The sequence below is a fragment of the Ceratocystis lukuohia genome, assembly GCF_044167205.1.
Source record: "Ceratocystis lukuohia strain C4212 chromosome Unknown Supercontig5_pilon, whole genome shotgun sequence".
NCBI lineage: Eukaryota > Fungi > Ascomycota > Sordariomycetes > Microascales > Ceratocystidaceae > Ceratocystis > Ceratocystis lukuohia.
The window spans coordinates 125,808-143,568 of NW_027263524.1; the positions used below are offsets into that span (position 1 = coordinate 125,808).

Here is a 17,761-nt window from a genome sequence, read left to right on the forward strand (position 1 = left end):
AATGATGGCCAGGCAAATTTGGCTGAGAGTTGGAGGGCAATGATGGCCAGACAAATTCGCCCCATGTCGGAACTATCTCCTGAATTCAGTTTTTATCACTTGGGAAGTCACTCGTAGCACTGACTTTGCATCACATTCACCTGTTCAAGGTCTCTGGCCAGGTAGTGAGTTGATATTAGCCCAACATGTGCCAACTGGTCGGCCAGCAATTGACCAGCCCTTACTTTTACACTACCCAGCCGGAGCGGAAGTCCCCACGAATCCAGGTCCAAAATGACCTGGATAATGATCTGTTTCCCTGGTTAGCATATTTAATGGTTCAAGAATCGATTGGCCAAGTGAAAAGCTAGATTTAGGAGGAAAGAGTGCAACCCATACTTGGCCGCGACGCACTTTTATCGAGAATAGTTACTCGTGGCATCCTTTCTTCAACATTTCAGTCGCTTGAAAACCATAATAACTTGTATATTAGTTGTCTATTTGTTGTCGTCCCTTTGTTGTCTTTGCGAACTATGAGTGGCTAGAGAGTGGACAGCAGTCTCCCTCCTCCGTCTACCACGGACACCGCATCCTGCGTGACAGACTTTTGGTCAACCTGCGCGGCAGCACCACGCCACGGCCAGGGAGTCGAGCCGCTATGGCTACTCTAACATGACTGACTGCATTGGACGTGGCAACTCATGTCTAGCAGATCGACTTCATAGTGAGGAACAAGTATTAAAGCGTATAAAAGCAACAGTGTTGTGTCAAGCCTGGTTATCAACTGTCACTCGCTCTCGACAAGGTACCATCGACAGCATCTCCAAGCTCTCGTCCATCCAGGAAGTGTATTTCCCTCACTTATCATCCATGTTGTACTATATAGTCTTACCACCTGATGTAGTAGTAAGGCTGTTTTCTAAATACATCTTCAGGCTAGCACCTGCATCTAATCTACTCGGCCAGCCACAGTCGGCTACACGTATGCTTGCCTATGCTGTGTATCACGGCCATTGTTTCGCATCAAATGGCTATGTAGTATTTTATCTCTTGCAATGTACTACCAACTCCTGCAATATCGACTTCATATGGTTCTTTTGAAAACGCCACTTGAGAAGGCCTAATCCTGTTAGGCCTCGTGGTACAAATGGCGTGTAGGTATCCGATGTAGTGACCCACGGCTAGCCCTTGACGTATTATGCTACTAGCCATCAGTAGCCACCTTGGAGGTAGGGCGAACAGTCACCAGGTAGTTTTCTTGCTGTAGTTTGCCATTTGCGCCGAAAGATGAAGCTTCGTAGAGGACAGCATCACTGCGGCATAGCGAAACAGAGCTTTCGTTGCCTTTAAACGAAGCTGATTGAAGGGAGATGGAGAAAAGCTGACCTCTGTTTGGTCTTGGTGGCACATACACTGCATTTGCGAGCACCACTGGCCTCAATCTTCTTGATGATGGCTCTCCAAAGTCTGCAGACACACACCAGAAGTCGCATCCCAGGTCTTGCCTGTCTTGTCCCAACGCGCTGATGGCAGTTGCTGTCAAACGCAGGCTCATAATCTATTGAATAGATCCTATGTCAAGGAATCAGTTATTTTATCCAAGTTCAACTCTACATACTCTCTCAAGACTTCATTCCTTTTATGTTTGAATTCACGCGGATAGGGAGGATGTCGGCCCTTTTGTGCATGGGTGTTCCGCCACCACAAGAGGCGTGTGTCTTATTTTGCAGAAGTAACATGTGGGCGAGCGCCACTCAACACCTTTTTGCGATTGCGAAATATGAAGAGTAGTAACGAGGGAAAGATGAGACACCGGTGGTTTCCACTTGGCGCCGTCCCTGCGGTCCGAGTACTTGCGACGGAGCCGAAGAAATACTGCTGACGGAAGCCGAATTTTCACAGTTAGTATAGGGGCAATTGGGCTTCTCTCGGAAAAGCATCTGTAGCCCAGAGGGCTAAATCTGTCCGGTAGCCAGTCCGGTGCAGTTTGATCTCAGTGCTTCCCATAGACGCAACAATATATTCCAATTGCAATTCCAGTCAAGGATAGCACAAGATACTCATCCAATGTCTTCGTCACGCTGTGGTCATACCTGATATCTTTCAAGATAGAAATTGCAATAAAGTCACAAGAAACTATGCAATCAACCCAAATTACCCGCTATACTCTTTCCTAGATGTCTGAATCACTACCTGACATGGTCTTCCATGATGACGCAGACGCCACAATGCTGAAACCCCGGTCGCACCGGCCTTCCCCGGCCACCACTCCTACACGATTCGGCCGCAACTTGCGCATCAGCATCCATTTGATCAATTGCCTGATCCCCTTCCTCTACTGCCATTGCCCCCTTGTTCTGTAGTCGACTTCTTTGTCCTCCAGCGTCGGCTTGGCATCTCATTCACCTGTTCAAGGGCTTCGACCCTAGCCTTCAATAAGGCAAACTCATGCATAACTATCTTTGTTCCCTTAGAAGAAGACCGTGCGGTCCAGAATCGACTCTGGAGAGCTACTTTTGTGCCTGTCAGCTCGGCTCTTAAGGCGCTCTAACTGAAATTAAGCCCCAAGCACTCTCTCTAAGAGTGTCAACCAGCCCTTCAGTCGGAGTATTTCTGTTATTATTGCTGCCTTGGCGCTATGGTTGATTTTTCATTGCTACCCGAGAACTTTTGTAGAATGGCTCGGTAGGGTGGGCTTTATGAATGTCTTGGCCTTAACTCGTGGTGCTATGTAGGAACTAACTCCTATAGGAAATACAGGTAAGCTGGGACAAGCAACATCCAGCAACCTTTGTATTGGCTGAGGTGGTCAACGGTACGAGTCTTCAGGAGAACTCAGTAAACTAGGAGCAAAGCCATAAAAATGCCTAGGGCAGTAACTAGACTTGCACTGTAGAGCCATCAGTCAGTATTCCCACGATGTAGAGGAAAGTGATTTCCGAGCTGAGGAGCTTTCTGGCAGTAATAGCAGCGACCCAAGAGCTCCCGTCTAGAGCGGCCTACTCATTAGACCATTCCTCTTGCTTATATCCTACTTTCTGAGATACCTGGAGTAGCATTGATCTTTGTTTTCCTCTTTACATTTCACTTCTATCTGGCTGCTTCATTTTTGCCTTGGTTTAGTTGGCCATGGCAATACGCCAAGTCTGTGCGTTACTATCACTTCAGTTTATTGCCCTTTTACATCTAATTTCTGCCTTACAATCTCCCAGCCGCTGCTGCCATATGCAGTACACTGGCCGGATAAACTTCTACTTGAGTTTGCATATCTCCACGCCATCTTTAATAGCAGCTATAGCACGCCTACCAACCCTATTGATTACATCTGGCGACTCACAGGTCCGTTTTCCTTGGCTTACCCTACACTACATTTAGCCCCTATTTCTTACACCACAACAAGTGAGCGTAAATTAGACGATGTCAAGTTACTCTAGATCCTCCAGGCTGTCAAGGAAGACAAAATACTTGGTGCCTGATAAGCTTCTAAACCCTCCTATCGCACGACCCTATGCAACGGATCAAGTGGACGGCGCGCTCAACGGGATGCCCAAGCTAATCCTTCGGAATTGGCTGCCCCTCCGGACAAGAAACTCCTTAGGTTCACCCTAGGCTTGGACTTGCCAGGTTTCTCTCATTGACGGAGTCGAGTGGATGAAACGGCTAATCTCCTGGTTTCTGTGGGAGATACGCCTTGTAAGTCAGCCGGCGTTAAGGTTGCAGCCAAGTTTGACAAGGACGTTGCGAATTTGCGCAACCTAGTAGCGAGATTGAGACTAGCGCCCAAACAGACAGTCTTGGGCAAAGGCAGAGCCGCATAGTCGCCAAAGCCTTGTTAGCAACCCAGTATACAATATGATGCCCTCTACATTTGCCAGATAGTTCCTCCGACTCTAGAGTCCGGGATCCCTGGTCTCGCTCTTCCATCTGCGAAGATGCAGTTGGTATTCTCCGGCCCTGTCAACCCGGCATTTTTAGAGTGGGAAGTTTAGATACGCCAAGCTAAAAAAGACCCACGCCAAGGATATATATCTGTACGTATTCTTGGCTGCGCTAGGTCTCAGGCTCCCACTCAACGGTCGGCGTTATACCCTCCCAGGAACTTGATAATTACCAACGGCTATATCAGCCTCCGTTTTAGGCATGTATAGTCTATGCTTGTTCGTTTGATTTTCCATCTATCAGGACACTCAGTCACTCGATTCTTGAAGTTCCTGCGTTGAGATAAACCAAGGAATGAATGGTGGATAGCAAGGGCGTTTTGAGAATGTACAGCCACGTCTTGGGCTGACAGTAGATATGTCGTGCAATCAGGTGCAGGAATGTTCACAGCTTGGGGGGGGGGGGGGTGGAAGAAGCTGTTCAAGAATATAGAGCATGTCAAGCCATCCTTATACTATCGGGCAGCCGTAGAACGTGGGGATGTAGCTTCGTACAGTCCTTCTAGCGGACGTCGATTATGCTCAAGTTTTCCTTCTTGTCCCTGCCTCCCCTTGCCCTGTTACACAGAGAGTGGGTGTTGTTAGGAGGCGCCAAGATAGCCCTGATGCACACAACCAGAATGTCTTGCTTTGGCAGCTTAGATGTTCCCAGTCTGGCCGCTCCAACTCCAACTAGCGTCGTGCCCTTTTATATTACACCCCTGAACACATCAGAGCCTGCCTAGAAATGCATTGCCTGTATAGTGGCCCACTGAGACAGAGCCTTTACTAGGGCCTGGCCTATGCTAGTACTCAGCAAGGGCCTGCTCCTACGAGAGACACAGTAGCTCTACGGCTTTAACACGTAAAAGATGTTTGAACAATGGCAGCTGTTAAGCAAGGGGTGGGTAGGATATATCTTTAGCTTCGCCAAGAACCCTAAGACTAACCCTGTGGAGCAAAAGCCAGATGCAGATACACATGAGATAGCTGGCTAGACAGGCAGTCTACGACCATCAATGTGTACTACGACGCGGAAACTAGGGAACAATCAATTTCAGCGGGGGTCTCATGGGACGCAACTTAATTGCCAATAAAAAAGGTTCCAAAGGGATTATGACAGTAACTCATGGACTATCGATTACGCTTGACTGGCTGCACAATTCATTCAACCCTACCGTGTTCCAGTCACGTGATGGCTCTTTGTAACAGATTAGTCATCGTCCAATAATAAGAAGCACAACAACAAGGACTAGCCCAGGTATTGCTGTTTCATACAACTGACTCCTTTGCCTTCTTTTTGTTTTAGTGCTTACTCTCCTTCTTACTACCGGATGCTACTCTATCAACTAAATCCTTTGTTATTCGAGCTATACATGGACATAAGACCGCCATGCCATGCATTTGCCATTGTCTTCCTGCATCCTTCTCTTGATACTGTGCTGTGCTGGTCATGGCTGTCCAGAGTAGTGCAATAGTAAGACAGAATCCCGTAGTCTTCGATGCTTGCTTATACCAGCTTGAGTGATAAAGCGATCATAATTTATATATGCATACTACCAAGGTTGTCCTACCATCGAGACGGAGAACACTATTTACTATAAACAGCATTCTTTTGAAGCAAGTCTTTCAGTTGCAATGCCTACATTATAAAAAGGGTGTCTTGTGTTGTGCAGGCTAGTCTTTCTTGTTGACTCTCTCAACGCGCGTCACTCTCTTCTACGGTTTTTTCTCATTCCGATCTTCTCTCTCTCTCTCTTCGGTTCCTCAACGTCTTGCATTTCTGAAGAGTTGCCCTTCTCCTCACATCATTCATCGCCATCTGCTACTCGCAAGCTAGTTTTGCTGCTTCTAGTTAGTAGCATTAATACATCGTAGCCATGCAAGTCTGGACTGCAGCCACACTTCTCGCTTTCATAGTGAATGCTGCCATGGCAGCCCCAAAAGACGGAGGTCCGACGTACTACTTGTGCCATTGGGAAGGCTCTGCCTGCATGTGCTACGACTCGCGTGGACTCCTTGTACAGGTTGATGCGTCATGGTGCAAAATGAGTCCATTGTCTGGGTAGACCGATTAGTCTTTAATGTCGGCATTTTTCTCCTTGGTGGTATTCTGGTGTAAAAGTTCCGACACGAAGCCTTGTATTACCCAGTGAAGAGCTTACCGCTGCCACTCACGGTGGCGAGGAATGCAGTTGCAGGTGTTTATTCGTCTAGCTTAGCTTATATGATGATAATGATATACATACTCTCACCACAACATAGAACTTGGTGTTGAAGATTGATTGGAAATATGCTACGTGAACAGGCTTAGGAATAGTGCTCGAATGCCTTCAGTGGCCGCCATGGGCCAGGGAAAATTGCAGATCTGGTTTGGATTGCTTGGAGCTGCGTTGGGAGAGCTAACGCGACCATTTTGATGGCTTCCAACTAGTATAAACCGTAAATACCGAGGTTGGCTAGTCCAAAGTTGACTGCCGCTCTCATTTACCAGCAAGAGGCTCGTATACGGTTGTTGGCATCATTTGCTCTCTACAATCGGTCCATACGAGTCTCTTTGCTGTTATGAGACTTGCAGCTTGACCAGGTTGAGCTGGGCAGACTGTATTATTAGTAGTAGGTCGATGCAATGCTACAACCCACGACTTTGAAGTAATATGAGGCTGGCCTCGCATATTTTATGGCTGCAGATTGCCTCTTTATCTCTTTCTTCCCTAACTGTCTAGTCTGTGAACATCATAGTAAATGTCTCTACGAAGTTTCTCTAAAACCAGTCCGCTACAAAAAGATTCAACATCTGTCTTAATACTTGATGAATTCGCCCGTAACCCTAGTGAGGGTTATCGTGACCAAGTTCGGCCGAGCGTTAGGGTTAGTAGCAGACACTAATCGTTTGTTCGGTCTATAAACACTGGCGAGGAGTATATAAAGCGGTTGAGATGCGCTCTTTAACCTATAGTTAGATAGAAAGCAGCAATCACAAATCCCAGATCCCTTCTTCTTCTCATTTCCAAGGACATTTAGTACGTCCTACCAATGTGTGCTATTAGAATCACCTTGTTACCTATAACCCCCCCCCTCTTTGATCTTGACTCAGATTTACTTGTGTTGCGTGGCGCGGTATATATGTTAAGTGGCGTCCCATACGTGCCCCACTTATCCGAACCTATTGTGGCTGATCACGTGACATGATTGACACCACAATACAAAAGGAATAGTTCCAGGACGTAGCATAGACTTAAACCCCTTAATAAACCAACTGATTCAATCATTAAGATCTATTCTACAACTTGTGAGCCGGCAATTTCGCGGTATCCGAAGACTCGGGCCTCTTAAGAGCTCCGGGCTCTCAAAGTAGGGTCCCAAATAGTCTAAAGAGTATGAATAGAACTTGATCACTTTAACAAAGCTGTTACGGTAGAAACGCACTGCCCATATGCTGACACAAGTAAGCTATGGAGATCACAATCAGCAAATATTACATCCCAACTCCCGTGTTACCTTCACAATCTTGTACGTCTTGAGTTTTATAGAGTAAGTGTATTCCCACTAAAATGCCAACACCTCCGCCTGGAGTAAGCTCTAGATCTCACAAACGGGCTTCTGGACAGGACATCCAAAAGCTTCCTGGAACTCCCGACTGTTCGCCACAATAGCATTGGTCCGTAGGCTCAGAGGTGTATGTTTCCCGGCAATAGCCTCATCAAGCGTTGATTCAGAGGTAGACTTACTGCACCACAGCGAGCCAAAAGACACGAAAAACAGCTGGTCCCGAGTGAAGAAGTCAAGCCCTGGAAGTAGCGGGTTGGCCGTCGTTCTCTTGGAGTACTTCACCCATGCGTTGTAAGCCATTGACAATCCGTAGAAATCAGATATGTTCTCTTCCAGCGTGGAAGTTCCATCGATGTGGAAATCCTCCCCGGTGTAGCTAGGAACCGTGAGCTTGGAGTACTCGTCAATAAAGCACTGGGCCTTGTCGTTGAAGCCCTGCAGTGTCTGCTCGCTCCACCAAGATCTAAGATGATGTTGATGGTCGTAATGACGTCCAAGCGGTCCGAAAGCACGACTCATCTCACGTGCCGTGATAAATCCAACACTTCCATATGAGATGTAGGCAGGTATCTCAGCTCCAAATATGGGCCGTTGCAAAAGACTAGGAGTAAGCACTAATCTGTTGATGTCTGGGTGATAGGCACCAAGCGGAGTAGTCATCTTCTCACGCCACTCGCTGTGCTTACCAGGCTTGGCGAGAGACTCCCAATTCTTCAGGACATTTGTGCGCCGCATATTCTTCTCGTTTTCCAAGTAGGCATCAGCCCTGACATAGACACTTGCGTAGTATGTGCCGACTGCATCTGCGGATTGAACATCTGGCTTGCCAGCGAATGAATAGCCAATATCGTGGACCATTTTGCCGATTTTCTCCGTAGCAACTTTCTTAGCGTCACTGTCCATCCAAGAAAGCTCTTGCAGCTTAGTCTGGAACAGCGATTTGACGTCGTCTACAATCTTTTCGCCAAGCCGTTCAACTCTTCCCGGAAAGGAAGAGTACAGGAACATGTTTCCAAGACTCCAGCCAAGCCCCTTTTCGAGATGGTTAATGCAAGTTAGCCATCGGCGAGATGGGGCAGGTTCAAGTGTTTCCAACCCAAAGAATCGGCTCTGAAGGCGGTAGAAGCCTTTAAAGACACTATCCTGGACGTAATCAGCATAAGAAATGATAGTTTGCCAGCGGAAATAAGCCTCCAGGACTTCACGTGGCTCATTCTCCAGGATCTCTGACAAAGCCTGAATGTATTGGGAATGATGCATGGCAACGTATTCAACCGTAACACCATCAGGTTGAAAGAATGTGACAAGTCCTTCTAAGTCAATCTCGGGCGCAAGTTGAGCGGCGTCGGATAGGCTCATGGTGTTTCCCTCAAACTGGTACAGAACATGTCAGCCAAGTAAACATTAAACATGCCTTATGAACAGCGGAAAACTTACCGCTCCTTTCTCGCTCTGGTCATCGTCTGGCATAAACGCTGCAAGTTTAATCTCCAGATCAACAACCTTGCGTGACACATATTCTGGCACATCGGGATACAAGGTACCAAGAATGTGAGCAATAACGTCCCCATACTCGCCAAGAATGTATTCGTTATCATAGTAGCGCTTTGAAGGGAGTCCCAAGCTTGATGGTGCAGACACACCAAGAATATGGGAAGTTGGGTTACGGGCGTCGACATGTGACTCAAGACTTAGCAAAGTGGCGACACCATTGTTCATCAAGACTTTGAGATAGTCATTGATAGACTGGGATCGGTCAACCTCCTCCAGAAGCATACGGAGAGGTCCGAGACCGAGACCAGCCAGGGTCTTTGTGTCCATGCACGCCTCATAGGAAGCCTTGAGTTTGTCGAAGGTGATTTCAGCCTCTGACCAGGTGTTCTTGTAGGACTTCTTCTCAATAATGTCACGTAGGGAGGCCTTAACTTGCTCTTCCATGAGGGTGGCAGTAGGCATCTGGAATTGGTTCAGGCGAAGATCGTGCTTATCACGCCAGCCACCGCAGACCATTTCATCGAAGTTGGAGCAAGCGTCCATAGTCTTGTAGTCCGGCGAGAGTCTATCGATAATCTCGCTAGCAGCACTCTTGCACTCGGGGGTGTCACAGGCGACTTCATGACTAGGACATGGACTGTCGGCCGTGAGCTTAACAGTTGGCTCAGCGCGAACGCCAAGAGTAGTGGAACACACCGCCAAGAGTGCTGCTGAGAATTTCATAGCGGTGTTGATCTTGATGGTGTTTTTCCGAGAACGAGATGTTCAGCGCTCTTTCTCTAACGACAATATTCAGCCTTTCTTATATAAAGTAACTCGCTCGGCTTGCGGGAGGACTTGGCCAGTTTGCATGAACATCGTCGTTAGCGGTAGAAATATACGGACGTGCTCAACTGTTGGCCTTCCAGGGCTCCTCAAGCACGGTTCAGTTTTGGAGTGGTTTATGGCACGAAAATATCAACCAGGAACGTGCTGAGGGATAGTGCAGACAGACGCTTGTAGTCGGCTTCTAGGAAACCAAGGAACGCTTGGGGTGTCTACTACCAATCACTATATTTAAAAGCCTTGGCACCAGCAGGCGGCCCATAGATGGCCTCATAGGATAAGTAAGCATATTTCTGCATTTTGACTTGATGGTATCGCTCGGCATTCACATAAACCGCTTCGGAAATAAGTAGAAACGCCTACAAGAAGGAACGAAGGGGGTCGCTTAGTTGTGCAGTCTCTGCTAGAAGCAGCATCAATAATGGCATCAGACAGGCGCTGAGCACAGACGCCCGGGAACTGCTTTCCTCCTACACCACATGAATGTAAAGTCACCTTAGGTATACTCCCCAAGCATTCACACTATCATCCTGGCCTTGTGCTCTTTGAGTCTTCACGCCTTGGCCCAGTCTCCTTTCTTAACAGGGCTTTCCTAACAAGAGCTTCCTCATTGTGACAGGCACAGTCTAGCGACTCTCTCCTTATCCTAGTTGCTCCTTCGCATACCCTAGTCTATGTGTGAGTAGCTTTTATTAGGCATACTAGACTTCCATCCCACATCCCGAGGGCATTAAACAACGCACGCACTATTACTCCCACCACTACACTTGCCATCAAGTAGTTCGAGAAATCTGATGCCGAGTCTAGTCCATCCTGCCATCAGACTCGCTTTTCAATGCTCAGCAGAGACAGCAATGTGGAAATCCAAGGAATTGATTTCACTGGGTTGTTAAGACGACGCTCCTCATCCATATACTCCAACTACAATGAATTCAAGGCCGACTACTGAGAATAGACCTTGTAGACAGGGCAGCTAAGATACGCGCTACCAAGGAGACCCCAAACACACCAAGTTGTTATGCTGTAGAAACCCAATCCCTACAGATTGACACAAACAGACGAATGAGATCACAATCAACCTATAATGCATATCACTTCCCTAACCACTTTCACGGTCATGGACGTCTTGATCTTTACGGAATAAATTTATTCATGCTAAAACACCAGAACCTCCGCCTGGAGTAAGCTCTAGATCTCACAAACGGGCTTCTGGACAGGACATCCAAAAGCTTCCTGGAACTCCCGACTGTTCGCCACAATAGCATTGGTCCGTAGGCTCAGAGGTGTATATTTCCCGGCCATAGCCTCATTAAGCGTCGATTCAGAGGTAGACTTACTGCACCACAGCGAGCCAAAAGACACGAAAAACAGCTGGTCCCGAGTGAAGAAGTCAAGCCCTGGAAGTAGCGGGTTGGCCGCCGTTCCCTTGGAGTACTCCGCCCATGCGTTATAAGCCATTGACAATCCGTAGAAATCGGATATGTTCTCTTCCAGCGTGGAAGTTCCATTGATGTGGAGATCCTCTCCAGTGTAGTCAGGAACCGTGAGCTTGGAGTACTCGTCAATGAAGCACTGGGCCTTGTCGTTGAAGCCCTGCAGTGTCTGCTCGCTCCACCAAGATCTAAGATGATGTTGATGGTCGTAATGACGCCCAAGCGGTCCGAAAGCACGACTCATCTCACGTGCCGTGATAGATCCAACACTTCCATATGAGATGTAGGCAGGTATCTCAGCTCCAAATATGGGCCGTTGCAAAAGACTAGGAGTAAGCACTAATCTGTTGATGTCTGGGTAATAGCTACCAAGCGGAGTAGTCATCTTCTCACGCCACTCGCTGTCCTCACCAGGCTTGGCGAGAGACTCCCAATTCTTCAGAACATTTGTGCGCCGCATATACTTCTCATTTTCCAAGTAGGTATCAGCCCTGAGATAGACACTTGCGTAGTATGTGCCGACTGCATCTGCGGATTGAGCATCCGGATTGCCATCGAATGAATAGCCAATATCGTGGACCATTGTGCCGATTTTCGCCATAGCCATTGCCTTAGCACCGCTGTCCATCCAAGCAGATTCTTGCAGTTTACTCTGGAACTGCGATTTGACGTCATCCACAATCTTTCCACCAAGTCTTTCATCTCTTGGCGTGAAGGAAGAGTAGAGGAGCATGTTTCCAAGACTCCAGCCAAGCCCCTTTTCGAGATGGTTAATGCAAGTTAGCCATCGGCGAGATGGGTCAGGTTCAACGAATTCCAACCCAAAGATTTGGCCCAGAAGGCGGTAGAAGCCTTTAGAAACACTGCCCTGGACGTGACCAGCAAAAGAAAAGATATTTTGCCAAGTTAGCCATTGGCCAGATGGGGCAGGTTCAACTAATTCCAACTCAAGAATTCTGCTCTGCAGGCGATAGAACCCTTCAAAGACACTATCCTGGACGTAATCAGCATAAGAAATGATAGTTTGCCAGCGGAAATAAGCCTCGAGGACTTCATGTGGCTCATTCTTCAGAATCTCTGACAAGGCCTGGATGTACCGGGAATGGTGCATGGCAACGTATTCAACATTAGCGCTATCAGGCTTAAAGAATGTGACAAGTCCTTCTAAGTCGATCTCGGGCGCAAGTTGAGCGGCGTCGGATAAGCTCATGGTGTTTTTCTCAAACTGGTACAGCACATGTCAGCCAAGTAAAGATTAAACATCGCTTATGAACAGGGAAAACTTACCGCTCCTTTCTTGCTCTGGTCATCGTCTGGCATAAACGCTGCAAGTTTAATCTCCAGATCGACAATCTTGCGTGACACATATTCTGGCACATCGGGATACAAGGTACCAAGGATGTGAGCAATAACGTCCCCATACTCGCCAAGAATGTATTCGTTATCATAGTAGCGCTTTGAAGGGAGTCCCAAGCTTGATGGTGCAGACACACCAAGAATATGGGAAGTTGGGTTACGGGCGTCGACATGTGACTCAAGACTTAGCAAAGTGGCGACACCATTGTTCATCAAGACTTTGAGATAGTCATTGATAGACTGGGATCGGTCAACCTCCTCCAGAAGCATACGGAGAGGTCCGAGACCGAGACCAGCCAGGGTCTTTGTGTCCATGCACGCCTCATAGGAAGCCTTGAGTTTGTCGAAGTTGATGTCGGCCTCTGACCAGGTGTTCTTGTAGGGCTGCTTCTCAATGATGTCACGTAGAGAGGCCTTAACTTGCTCTTCCATAAGGGTGGTAGTAGACATTTGAAATTGGTTCTGCCGAAGATCGTGCTTATCACGCCAGCCACCGCAGACCATTTCATCGAAGTTGGAGCAAGCGTTCATCTTCTTGTATTTCGGCGAGAGTCTATCAAGAATGTCGCGAGCAGCACTCTTGCACTCGGGGGTGTCGCAAACGACTTCACGAGTAGGATATGGAGTGTCGGCCGTGAGCTTAACAGTTGGCTCAGCCCGAACGCCAAGAGTAGCGGAGCACACCACCAGTAGTGCAGCCGAGAATTTCATCGCGGTTTTGATCTTGATGGTGTATTGGCGAGAAGGGGATGTTCAGTGGTCTTTCATTCACGACAATATTCATCCCAGGGCGATTGGCCTGTCTTATATACAGTAGCTCGCTCGGCTTGCGGGAGAACTTGGCCAGTTTGCATGAACATCGTCGTTAGCGGTAGAAATATACGGACGTGCTCAACCGTTAGCCTTCCAGGGCTCCTCAAGCACGGTTCAGTTTTGAAGTGGTTTATGGCACGAAAATATCAACCAGGAACGTGCTGAGGGATAGTGCAGACAGACACTTGTAGTCGGCTTCTAGGAAGCCAAGGGACGCTTGGGGTGTCTACTACCAGTCACTATATTTAAAAGCCTTGGCACCAGCATGCGGCGCATAGATGGCCTTATAGCATCTCCCCATAGGATAAGTAAGCATATTTCTGCATTTTGACTTGATGGTATCGCTCGGTATTTACATAAGCCAGTGCGGAAATAAGTAGAAACGCCTTCAAGAAGAAACGAAGGGGGTCGCTTAGTTGTGCAGTCTCTGCTAGAAGCAGCATCAATAATGGCATCAGACAGGCCCTTGGCACAGACGCCTAGGAGCTGCTGTCCTCCTACACCACATCAATGTAAAGTCACCTTAGGTATACCCCCCAAGCATTCACACTATCGTCCTCACCTTGTGCTCCTTGAGTCTTCACGCCTTGGCCCAGTCTCTGTTTTTAAGAGGGCTTTCCTAACAAGAGCCCCCTTATTGTGACCGACACAGTCCAATGTCTTCCCTTGTGGACTTGGATTTGTAAATATCTATGTCACTATTAAAAGTATTGACAGGTCAAGGGCCTCGCGCAAGTGAAGATGGCCATGGAGTCCAAGAGGTATGCAAGTTAATGCTAAAGTAGACTCTCTGCTTATCCTAGCTGCTCTTCCGCATACCCTAGTCTATGTATGGGTGGCTTTTATTAGGCATACTACACTTCATCCCACATCCCGAGAGCATTAAACAACGCACATACCATTGCTTCCACCACTAAACTTACCATCAAGCAGTTCGAGAAAGCTGATGCCGAGTCTAGTCCATCCTGCCATCAGACTCGCTTTCCAATGCTTAGCGAAGACTATAATGCGGCAATCTAACAGTATATATTAGGAGGACGTACTGAATGTCCTGTGAAGAAGAGGGAGAAGGAAGAAGTGATTTATTGAAGTTGTTCTGTATCTATCTAAGTCTAGTCCGAGGTAGACTTTCTTGAATTGAGGAGGAAAGGGATGTTGTAAAGTGGGGCTATTACGACTATTTGATTGGCTGGATATCTGTTGACTTAGGCATGTGATTGGTTCAATCACTTGGTGGTATGTGGGGCATTAATTTTAAGGTGCGAGTAGGAAATCGGCATGGTGCAAACTTGAACTTGAATATATTTAACGTCTACGGGAATCACAGAGATCAAACGACGCAAAGAAACAAACAATGGCATGGTGCAAATAGGAGCACTCTTTATATCCATCACCACCATGTTCTAGATCCAACACATGGGCCTTGGAAGAAGACCCTTGATGTCTGATATTAACCCTAATGTTAGGGCGAACTGGATCAGGGTTAGCAATCCTGGTAACCCTGACTTAGGTTACTGACAGAGTCCAAGACATTGATTTGATTAGGTTGTTAAGACGAGAATACTTCATCCATAGCCTCCAACTACAATGAATCAAAGATTGACTACTGGGAATAGACCTTGTAGACGGGGCGGCTAAGATACGCGCTACCAAGGAGACCCCAAACACACTAAGCCTAAGCTGTTATGCTGTAGATACCCAACGCCTATGGTGACACAAACAGACCAATGAGGTCACAACCAACATATGCCGAGAATAGAGCTTGTAGACAGAGCAGCTAAGATACCCGCTATCAGGGGCACCCCAAACACACAAAGTCATTGTACAGAGACCTACTGCTGCCTATAGATTTACACAAACAGAGCAAGGAGATCACAACCAGCAAACAATGCCTATGACTTCCATCACTTCCCCTACCACTTTCACGGTCATGAATATCGTGATGTTTATGGAATAAATTTATCCATGTTGAAACACCAGAACCTCCGCTAAGAAGTAGGCTCTAGATTTCACAAGTCGACTCCTTAACAGGGCACCCAAAGGCCTGCTGGAACTCTCGACTGTTCGCCACAATAGCATTGGTCCGTAGGCTCAGAGGTGTATACTTTCCAACATCAGCCTCATTAAGCGTTGAGTCAGGGGTAGACTTGCTGCACCACAGGGATGCAAAAGACACGAAAAACAGCTGTTCCCGAGTGAAAGATTCAAGCCCTGGAAGTAACAGGTTGGCCGTCGTTCCCTTGGAGTATTTCGCCCATGCGTTGTAAGCCATTGACAATCCGTAGAAATCGGATATGTTCTCTTCCAGTGTAGAAGTTCCATTAATGTGGAGATCCTCTCCAGTGTAGTCAGGAACCGTGAGCTTGGAGTACTCGTCAATAAAGCACTGGGCCTTGTCGTTGAAGCCCTGCAGTGTCTCCTCACTCCACCAAGATCCAAACCGAAATTCATGGTCATAATGACGTCCAAGCAAACCAAAAGCATGACCCATCTCATGTGCTGTGATGAACCCAACACTACCATATGAGATGTAGGCAGGGATCTTAGCTCCAAAGCTAGGCGGTTGCAAAAGACTAGCAGTAAGCACTAATCTGTTGATGGCTGGATAGTAAGTGCCAAGCGGAGTAGTTATCTTGTCACGCCACTCAGTCTTTCTACCAAGCTTAGTGAGAGACTCCCAACTCTTCCAAACATTTGATCGTCGCATCGACTTCTCGTTTTCAAAGTAGCTGTCGGGGCGGACATAGACATCTTTGTAGTACATGTCCACTTCATCTGCGCTTTGGGCATCCGGCTCACTAGTCGAGGGATAGCCAACATCGAAGTCCATTCTGCCGATTTTCAGTGCAGTTATTATCTTCGCATCGTCGTCCATCCAAGTAGACTCCCACACCTTGCTCTGGAATTGCAATTTGATGTCCTTCACAATCTTTTTGCCGAGGCGTTCATCGTTTTTTGGGAACGAAGAGTATAGGAAGATGTTTCCAAGACTCCAGCCAAGCCCCTTTTCGAGATGGTTAATGCAAGTTAGCCATTGGCGAGATGGGGCAGACTCGACAAATTCCAACCCAAAAAATGTGCTCTGTAGGCGGTAGAAGTCGTTGAAGACGCTATCCTGGACGTAATCGGCATAAGAAACGATAGTTTGCCAGCGGAAATAAGCCTGGAGGACTTCGCGTGGCTCATTCTCCAGGATCTCTGACAAAGTCTGGATGTACCGGAGGTGATGCATGGCAACATATTCAACAGTAGCGCCATCAGGCTTAAAGAATCTGACAAGTTCTTCCAAGTCGATCTGGGGCACGACCTGAGCAGCATCGGATAAGCTCATGGTGTTTTTCTCAAGCTGGTACAGCACATGTCAGACAAGTAAACACTAAACATCGCTTATAAACAGAGGAAGACTTACTACTCCTTTCTTGTTGTAGTCGTCGTCTGGCATAAACTCCGCAAGTTTAATCTCCAGATCAATAATCTTTCTCGACACAGTTCCTTTTACATCTGGATACAAGGTAGCAAGTATGTGAACAACAACATCCCCATACTGGGCAATAATATCTTCATCGCTGTAGTAGTATTTTGAAGGAAGGCCCAAGCTTGATGGTGCAAGTACGCCCAAGATATGCGATCCTGGGTTGTGGAAATCGGGGTGTGGCTCAAGACTCAGCAAAGTGGCAACGCCATTGCTCATCAAGACTTTGAGATAGTCATTGATAGACTGGGATCGGTCAACCTCCTCCAGAAGCACACGAAGAGGTTCGAGGCCGAGATTAGTCAGCCTCTGTGTATTCATGCACGCCTCGTAGGAAGTCTTAAGTTTGTTGAAATTGGTGTCAGCCGATAGCCGGCCATCCTTGTAAGGCTGCTTCTCAAGAGTGTCACGCAGAGAAGCCTTGACTTGCTCTTCCAAGGTCAAGAAAGTAGACAGCTGGTGTTGGTCTGGCTGAAGATAGTTCTTATCACGCCACCCACCGCAGACCATTTCATCGAAGTCAGAGCAAGCGTTCATATTCAAGTAGTTCGGCGAGAGTCTGTCGAGAATCTCGCGGGCAGCACTCTTACATTCGGCCGTATCGCAAACGACTTCACCGGTAGGCAATGGAATGTCGGCCGTGGGCTCAACAGTTGTCTCAGCGCGAACGCCAAGAGTAGCGGAGCACGCCGCCAGTAGTGCAGCTCGGAATTTCATCGTAATTCTGATCTTAATGCTCCTAGTATACCGCTGAGAATAAGATGCTCAGCAGTCTTTCTATGGCGACAATGTTCACTCCGGGGCGATTCGCCCACCTTATATACAGTGGCCATCGCTCTCTAGCCTTGTGGGGAGACTCAGCCGGCTCGGCTCGCATGAACATTTTCGTTGTCAATAGAAATATACGCGCGTGCTCGATT

The 17,761-nt window shown here is 47.5% G+C and overlaps 3 protein-coding genes across 3 annotated transcripts; all 3 read right to left on the reverse strand.

Moving 5' to 3' along the window:
• Nucleotides 1–7,478: 7,478 nt before the first annotated feature.
• HOO65_050025 (Endothelin-converting enzyme 2 region) lies at nt 7,479–9,665 on the reverse strand (the record flags this gene model as incomplete). The annotated part of the gene is made up of 2 exons (XM_071003238.1): nt 7,479–8,822; nt 8,886–9,665. The coding sequence occupies 2 exons, from the start codon at nt 9,663–9,665 to the stop codon at nt 7,479–7,481; spliced, it is 2,124 nt and encodes a 707-aa protein (XP_070858084.1).
• Nucleotides 9,666–10,955: 1,290 nt separating this feature from the next.
• Nucleotides 10,956–13,267, reverse strand: HOO65_050026 (Endothelin-converting enzyme 2 region; the record flags this gene model as incomplete). The annotated part of the gene is made up of 2 exons (XM_071003220.1): nt 10,956–12,425; nt 12,488–13,267. 2 exons carry the CDS (start codon nt 13,265–13,267, stop codon nt 10,956–10,958), a joined length of 2,250 nt encoding a protein of 749 aa, XP_070858085.1.
• Nucleotides 13,268–15,371: 2,104 nt separating this feature from the next.
• Nucleotides 15,372–17,558, reverse strand: HOO65_050027 (Endothelin-converting enzyme 1; the record flags this gene model as incomplete). Its single annotated transcript, XM_071003239.1, has 2 exons — nt 15,372–16,715; nt 16,779–17,558. The coding sequence occupies 2 exons, from the start codon at nt 17,556–17,558 to the stop codon at nt 15,372–15,374; spliced, it is 2,124 nt and encodes a 707-aa protein (XP_070858086.1).
• Nucleotides 17,559–17,761: the final 203 nt, after the last annotated feature.